Source organism: Olea europaea, unplaced genomic scaffold, assembly GCF_002742605.1.
Source record: "Olea europaea var. sylvestris unplaced genomic scaffold, O_europaea_v1 scaffold2124, whole genome shotgun sequence".
NCBI classification, from domain to species: domain Eukaryota; kingdom Viridiplantae; phylum Streptophyta; class Magnoliopsida; order Lamiales; family Oleaceae; genus Olea; species Olea europaea.
This window is the reverse complement of record NW_019239200.1, coordinates 31,949-40,784: the sequence shown is the minus strand read 5'-3', so window position 1 is coordinate 40,784 and position 8,836 is coordinate 31,949. Positions and strand designations below refer to the sequence as shown.

Below are 8,836 nucleotides of genomic sequence, written 5' to 3'. Positions count from 1 at the left end.
ACCACCACCTATTATGGTTGTTTGGCGCACTCCACCTATTGGATCCTACAAGATCAATACTGATGGATGCGTCAAAGATGGATTTGCAAGTGGTGGAGGCATCATTAGGGACCACGCAGGATACTGTATCAGGGCATTCTCAGCATCGTATGGCCCATGTTTCATTTTGGAGACTGAGCTGAGAGCCATACTAGATGGGCTTCTATTGGCCAAAGGACTTGGGATTTCAGCTATCTGGCTCGAGGCAGATTCAACATTGGCTATTCACTGCATCACCAAAGGTGGAGGACCATGGTCAATTCAGGGTATTCTTAGACAAATCAGAGACCTCGTCTATTTCGATAGAGACACAGTTTCACACATCTACAGAGAAGGCAACCAGGTTGCTGATTCTCTTGCTACAGAAGGCTGGAATCATTGGCGCTATCTAGAGTATGGACCACTAGAACTGCCTCGACATATTAGGGCGATAGTGTAGATCGACAGACATGGATTGCCTAGTTTCAGAGGTTTGTAATTTAGGCTATCATTATTAAACTATTTTTATTGTATAGGGAAGTAGTACTTCCTCATTTATTGCTTTCATTTTATTAGATTCAGTTGTTGCATCACTGCTTTTTGGAGGTCAGGTTCATGCCCCCTTCCTTCCATGTATTCTTGATTTTTATGAAATAAATATGGTTGGGGAACCCTTAACCCCCATCGACCTTCCTTGGTGGACCCTAAAAAGTCATTAAGGATGTGTGGATGTCTTTACCAAAAAAAAATAAAAATTGAACCTTGGACCCTAAACCCTAAACCATTTTCCTTCTAATGAAGTAAATCAGTTTCAGAATTTTCTTCAAATGGCACAACCAGTAATTACACCACCGAAGAGCCAAGCTTCATGGAAGGACTTCAACATGAAAAACAAACTTCAGGTGAAAATGTTTCAGTAAATGTGCTACCTGCACCAGTCAATCCCGATCGAAAGGAGAAGAGAGAATGATTCTTCTTTCGAATATCAAATAAAAGGCTAGTGGACAGGCGAAGAAGGCAGGAGACTGATTAGCTTAGTACATCAATTTGGATTGAGGAAATGGGCTGTAATAGCTGAAGAAATGGTTGGTAGAGAGGGAAAATAGTGTCGCGAGCGATGGAATAATCATCTGCGTCTTCATATCAAGAAGGACGTTTTGACTGAAGATGAAGAGAGACGGTTAATTCAATCACATGAAAAACTCGAAAATCGATGGGCAGAGATAGCTAAGTACATTCCTGGAAGAACTGAAAATTCAATAAAGAATCACTGGAATGCCACAAAAAGGAGGCAAATTTCAAGGAGAAAGATAAAGAAAGTAAAAGGAGATAGAAGACAGCTAACATTATTATAAGATTACAACATAAAAAAGTATTTCAGTAATGGTTCCACCTCCACTAACTCAAATTTCGGCACAACCACCACTACAGTAAATCCGTCCAACGCCGGCACACCACTCCCTAGTGATGAAGGCTCTACACTATTTTTCAGTTTCGAATCACGTAATAACGAAATGGATTTCATGAATACCCTGTTTGATAACAATCAGTCCATCGACTCAATTCCAGTCGATCATTTTCAACCAATGAATCCAGCTAAAGGGACATCTGAGAATACTCATAGCTTCAACATTGATGAAAATTATAATCATCCCACCATTTTCTTCACTTTCCCGTAGATTTTAAAGACAACTGATTGTCAACTGCCTGCTGTAGAATATGTGGAAAATGACTTATTCTATTCTGCTCCGAACCCTATGAGGAATAAATTTTTCCATTCTGAGAATTCAGATTTAATCATGGAATTTAATTCTAACTTTCGAAGCGTGGAGACTGAAGCTTCACATATTTATCCTGATGAGTTGTACTTTTCATATCAATGGGATGGAGGCAATCCTGGACGCATAAATTTAACAACAAATCTGCCAACAATTAATCAAGGTACAACCTTTGGAATCACAATGGACACGGATTTGATGGACATGGTCTCATCTTCTCAGCTGCCCCCTCAATTAGTCCATACAATGGCTTCTTCTAATCTAATTAATAATTATTATCCTATAATTATTGTGTTTTGACTTAGTTAAACACTCTATGACTTTACAAATAGTAGTAAAACTGAATTCCACTGCTTCGTTAGAACTTATTAAAGGGAAATTCAGGGAAAAAAACCTAAACCCTAAGCCCTAAACCTCGATGAGGCCACCTCTGACTTGAGAGGCCCTAGTGAGGTAAGGGTGTGTATGAGGTGAATTTGTGGCATAAGTTGCCCGAAAGTGTTTGGATTGAGTGCGTCGGTAACCGTGGCTTTTGACAGACAGTTATTTATTAGAATCGGTCGATTTTTTGCTTCTCTTGTAAATAATTGGGCCATTCTTATGATCAGTGGACTACTGTTCCTTCTCCTCTCCCTACAGTTGTTATGTATCCCCCTGTTTAGGCTGCATCCTTGCTGCAGCCCAGATGAGTCCTGGACATTGCCTGCACATCGTATCCAAGAAACTACATAGAAAAACGTAAAAATTAGGATATGTCCATGCAGTATCCTGGACATGGCCTACACGTCGTGTCCCGAAAACTGCCTGAAAACCAGGCAGCATCCCTGTCGCGGACCAGATGCGTCCCAAACATTGCTTGCACATTGTGTTCCAGAAACCGCCTAAAAATACCTGAAAGTCTGGATTCGTCCCTACCGCATCCTGGACATGGCTTGCACACCGTGTCCATGAAACTTCCTAGAATTGCCTGAAAGTCAGGCTCTGTCCCTGCCTTGGCCATGACGCATCCCAGACATGGCCTGCACATCGAGTCCCAAAAATTGCAAAGAAATGCTTGAAAATTAGGCGGCGTCCCAATCACAACCAAGATGCTTCCCAGACATGGCCTGCACACCATGCCCACAAACTGCCTACAAATACCTGAAAATTAGGTTGCATCCCTACAGTGGCCAGGATGCGTCCTGGACACGGCCTGCACACCTTGTCCAAAAACTTCCTAGAAATACCTGAAAATTAGGCTACATCCCTGCATCACCCTGACGCGTCCTAGTCATGGCCTGAACACCATGTCCCAGAAACTGACTAAAAATGCCCAAAAACCAGGCTGCATCCCTATAGCGGCCCAGATACGTCCCAGACACTGCCTGCACACTGTGCTTCAAAAGCTGCCTAAAAATACCTGAAAGTCAAGATGTGTCCCTGTCGCATCCTGGACATGGCCTGTACACCGTGTCCCATAAATTGCCCAGAATTACCTGAAAATTAGGCTCCATCCCTACCATGGCCATGACGCATCTCGGACATGCCCTACACACTAAGTCCTAGAAATTGCCAAGAAATGCCTGAAAATCACGCTGTGTCCTTGCCGAGGCTAGGACGCGTCCCGGACATGGCCTGCACACCGTGCCCACAAACTGCCTACAAATGCTTGAAAATCAAGCTGCGTCCCTACCACGGCCAGGACGAGTCCCGGACGTGCCCTGCACACCATGCCCAAAAACTTCCCAGAATTGCCTGAAAATCAAGTTGCATCCCTATCGTGGCCCGAATGCATCCTAGTCATGGCCTGCACACCATGTCCTAGAAACTGCCTTAAAATACCTAAAAATCTAGCTGCGTCCTTGTCCCGGCCTGGACATGACCTGCACACCGTGTCCCAAAAACTGCCTAGAAGGGCTTGGAAATCATGTTGCATCCCTACAGTAGCCCGACGCATCCCGAACATTGTCTACAAACCGTGTCCAAGAAATTGTCAAGAAATACATGAAAATCAGGATGACCTGCACACCGTGTCCCAGAAACTATCTAGAAATTCCTGGAAACCAGATTGAATCCCTGCCATGGCCAAGATGCATCCCAGACATTGCCTGCACACCGTGTTCCACAAACTGCCTAAAAATAAGTTAAAGTTAGGATGCATCCTTGCTGCATCCTGGACATGGCCGGCACATCGTGTCCCAAAAACTACCCAAAATTGCCTGAAAATTAGGCTCCTTCCTTGCCATGGCCATGATGCGTCCCGAACATGGCCTGCACACCGAGTCCCAGAAATTGCCAAGAAATGCCTGAAAATCAGGCTGCGTCCCTATCGCGGCTAGGACATGTCCCGAATATAGCCTGCACATCGTGCCCACAAAAAGCCTACAAATGCCTGAAAATTAGGATTTGTCCCTGCTGCGGCAAGGACGCGTCCCGAACATGGCCTACACACCGTGCACAAAAACTTTCCACAAATGCCTGAAAATCAAGCTGCGTCCTTGACGTGGCCCGGATGCGTCTCGATCAAAGCCTGCATACCGTATCCCAAAAAATTGCCTAGAAATGCCTGTAAATCAAGCTGCGTCCCAACCGCATCCTGGACATGGCCTGCACACATGTCCCAGAAATTGTCTAAAAATGCCTGAAAATTAGGCTACATCCCTGCAGCAGCCCCGACGCGTCTCGAAAATTGCCTGCACACCATGTCCAAGAAATTGCCTAAAAATACGTGAAAATCAGGATGTGTCCCTGCAGCATCCTGGACATGGCCTACATGGTCTATCCCAAAAACTACCTAGAAATGCCTGAAAAGCAGGCTACATCCCTACCGCAGCCCAGATACATCCCGAACATTCCCTGCACACCATGTTCCAGAAACTGCCTAAAAATACCTAAAAGTCAAGATGTGTCCCTGTCACATCCTGGACATTGCCTGCACACCGAGTCCTAGAAACTGCCCAGAATTGCTTGAAAATCAGGCTCCGTCCCTACCGTGGCCATGATACGTCCCAAACATGGCCTGCACATCAAGTCCATAAAATTTCCAAGAAATGCCTGAATATTGGGATGCGTCCCTACCGCGACTAGGACGCATCATGGACATGGCTTGCACACTGTCCCCACAAACTGCCTACAAATGCCTGAAAATTAGGAGGCATCTCCACCACGGTCAGGCAGCTCCCAGAAGTGGCCAGCACACCGTGCCCAAAAACTTCCCAGAATTGCCTGAAAATCAAGCTGCATCCCTGCCGTCACCCAGAAGCGTCCCGTTCATGGCCTGCACACCGTCTCCCAGAAACTGCCTAAAAATCATGCTACGTCCCTGACACGTCGTGGACGTGGCTTGCACACTGTGTCCCAAAAGCTACCTAGAAATGCCTGGAAATTTGGTTGCATCCCTGCCGTAGCCCAGACGCATCTCAGACGTTACCTGCACACTGTGTACTAGAAAACTGTCTAGAAATACCTGAAAATTAGGATACGTCCCTGCCGCATCCTGGACATGGCTTACACTCTGTGACACAGAAATTGCTTAGAAATGCTCGAAAATCAGGGTGCGTCCCTACCACGGCTAGGACATGGCCTGCACACTGTGTCCCAAAAACTGCGTAGAAATGCCTAGAAATCAGGCTGCATGCCTGTCGTGGCCCAGACGAGTCCTGGACATGGCCTACACACCTCATCCCAGAAATTACCTAGAATATCATGAAAATCCGGCTGCATCCTTGCCGCATCTTGGACATTGCCTGCACACCGTGTCCCAAAAATTGCCTAGAAATGCCTAGAAATTAGGTTACTTTCCTGCCACGATCACGATGTGTCCCACACATGGTATGCACACCGTGCCAAAAACCTGCTCTAAAATGCCTAAAAATCAGGCTCCATCCCTGCCGTGGCTCGGATGCGTCTTGAACATGGCCTGCACACCATGACCTAGAAACTACCTAGAAATGCCTGAAAATGAGGTTGCATCCCTGTCATCTCCAGGATGCGTCCCGGACATGGCCTGCACACAGTGCCCAAAAACTGTCGAAAAATGCTTGAAAATCAAGCTGTGTCCCTTCCGTGGCCATGACTTGTCCCGAATTTGGCGAGAACACAACGTCCCAAAACTGCCCAAAATGTTAGGGAACATGCATGCACCCCTAACATGGCTTGCACACCGTGCCCATAAACTACCTAGAAATGCCTAAAAATCAGATTGCATCCGCGACCAGGAAGCATCCCAAATATGGCCTGCACACCATGTCCCAGAAACTACCTATAAATCCTAAAAATCAAATTGCGTACGCGGCTAGGATGCCTCTCGGACATGGCCTACACACTGTGCCCATAAACTACCCAGAAATAGCTAAAAATCAGATTGAGTCCGCGGCCAGGACGCATCCCGGATATAGCTTGCACACCGTGTCCCAGAAACTCCTTAGAAATGCCTAAAAATAAGGCTACGTCTTGGATATGTCCCACACACCATGTCCCAGAAAACCTAAACCCCAGGCCCAAAGCTGTAAGGACAAAGCCCTAAACCCTAAGCCCTGACCCTGGACCCTGGATCCTAAACCCTAAACCCTGGACCCTAAACCATTTTCCTTTTAATGAAGTAAATCAGTTTCAAAATTTTTCTTCAAATGACACTACAAGTAATTACACCACCGGAGAGCGAAGCTTCATGGAAGGAGTTCAACATGAAAAACAAACTTCGGGTGAAAATCTATCAGTAAATGTTATACCTGCACTGGTCAATCCTGATCGAAAGGAGAAGAGAGAGAATAGCTCTTCTTTCGGATATTAGATAAAAGGCCAATGGACAGGCGAAGAAGATAGGAGACTGATTAGCTTAGTACATCAAATTGGATTGAGAAAATGGGCTGTAATAGCTGAAGAAATGGTTGGTAGAGTGGGAAAATAGTGTCGCGAGCAATGGAATAATCACCTGGGTCGTCATATCAAGAAAGACGTTTTGACTGACGATGAAGAGAGACGGTTAATTCAAGCATATGAAAGACTTGGAAATCGATGGACAGAGATAGCTAAGTACATTCGTAGAAGAATAAAAAATTCAATAAGAATCACTAGAATGCCACAAAAGGAGGCAAATTTCAAGGAGAAAGATAAAGAAAGTAAAAGGAGATAGAAGACAGTCAACATTATTATAAGATTACATCATAAAAAAGTATTTCAGTAATGGTTCTGCCTCCACTAACTCAAATTTCAGCACCACCACGATTGCAGCAAATTTGTCTAATACTAGCACACCACTCTCTTGTGATGGAGACTCTACACCATTTTTCAATTTCGAATCATGCAATAACAAAATGGATTTCATGAAAACCCTATTTGAAAACAATCAGTCCATCGATTCATTCCAGTGGATCATTGTCAACCAATGAATCCAGCTGAAGGGACATCTGAGAATACTTATAGCTTCAACATTGTTGAAAATTATAATCATCCCACCATTTTCTTTACTTCCCCGGAGATTTTATAGACAATTGATTCTCAACTGCCTGCTGTAGAATATGTGGAAAATGACTTCGGGTGAAAATCTTTCAGTAAATGTGATAGCTACACCGGTCAATCCTGATCAGAAGGAGAAGAGAGATGGTAGTTCTTCTTCCGAGTATCAGATAAAAGGCCAGTGGACAGGCGAAGAAGACAAAAGATTGATTAGCTTAGTACATCAATTTGGATTGAGGAAATGGGTTGTAATAGCTGAAGAAATGGTTGGTAGAGTGGGAAAACAGTGTCGTGAGTGATGGAATAATCATCTGTGTCCTCATATCAAGAAGGACATTTAGACCGAAGATGAAGAAAGACGGTTAATTCAAGCACATGAAAGACTTGGAAATCGATGGGTGGAGATAGCTAAGTACATTCCTGGAAGAACTAAAAATTCAATAAAGAATCACTGGAATGCCACAAAAAGGAGGCAAATTTCAAGGAGAAAGATAAAGAAAGTAAAAGGAGATAGAAGACAGCCAACACTATTACAAGATTACATCATAAAAAAGTATTTCAGTAATGGTTCTACCTCCACTAACTCTAATTTCGGCACCACCACCACTGCAGCCAATCCGTCCAATGCTGGCACACCACTCTTTGATGATTATGACTCTACACCCTTTTTCAATTTCGAAACATCCAATGATGAAATGGATTTCATGAAAACCCTATTTGAAAACAATCAGTCCATCGATTCAATTCCAGTCGATCATCGTCGACCAATGAATCCAACTGAAGGGACATCTAAGAATACTTATACCTTCAACATTGATTAAAATTATAATCGTCCCACCATCTTCTTCACTTCCCTGGAGATTTTACAAACAACTGATTCTCAACTGCCTACTGTAGAATATGTGGAAAATGACTTATTCTATTATGCTCCAAACCCTATGGGAAATAAATTTTTTCCCTTCTGAGAATTCAAATTTAATTCTAACTTTCGAAGCATGGAGACTGAAGCTTCACAGATTTAACCTGATGAGTTGTACTTTTCATATCGATGGGATGGAGGCAATGCTGGAAACGTAAATTCAACAACAATTCTGCCAACAATTGATCAAGGTACAACCTTTGAAAGCACAATGGACACGGATTTGATGGATGTGGTCTCATCTTCTCAGCTTCCTCCTCAATTAAGTCCATACAATGACTTCTTCTAATCTAGCTAATAATTATTATCCTACAATTATTGTGTTTTAGCTTAGTTAAACACTCTATGACTTTACAAATATCTGTAAAATTGAATTCTACTGCTTCGTTAGAACTTATTAAAAGGCAATTCAGGAAAAAAAATACCCTAAACCCTATACCATAAACAGTAAGCCCTAAACCTCGACCAGCCTCGACAGATTAGGGCATTGGTGCAGATCGACAGACATGGATTGCCCAGCTTTAGAGGTTTGTAGTTTAGGCTATCATTATTGCATTTTTCTTGTACAAGGAAGTAGTACTTCCTCATTTACTTTGTTCATTTTTAATTTTTCAGTTGTTGCACTGTTGCTTTTTGGAGGTCACGTTTATGCCCCCCTTCCCTGTACTCTTGATTTTTATGAAAT

The 8,836-nt window shown here is 43.6% G+C and overlaps 1 protein-coding gene across 1 annotated transcript; it reads left to right on the top strand.

Moving 5' to 3' along the window:
• The first annotated feature begins 6,204 nt into the window (after positions 1 to 6,204).
• Positions 6,205 to 8,053, top strand: LOC111380305 (transcription factor MYB64-like). The gene is made up of 4 exons (XM_023003830.1): positions 6,205 to 6,282; positions 6,385 to 6,513; positions 7,292 to 7,498; positions 7,574 to 8,053. Exons 1-4 carry the CDS (start codon positions 6,205 to 6,207, stop codon positions 8,051 to 8,053), a joined length of 894 nt encoding a protein of 297 aa, XP_022859598.1.
• Positions 8,054 to 8,836: the final 783 nt, after the last annotated feature.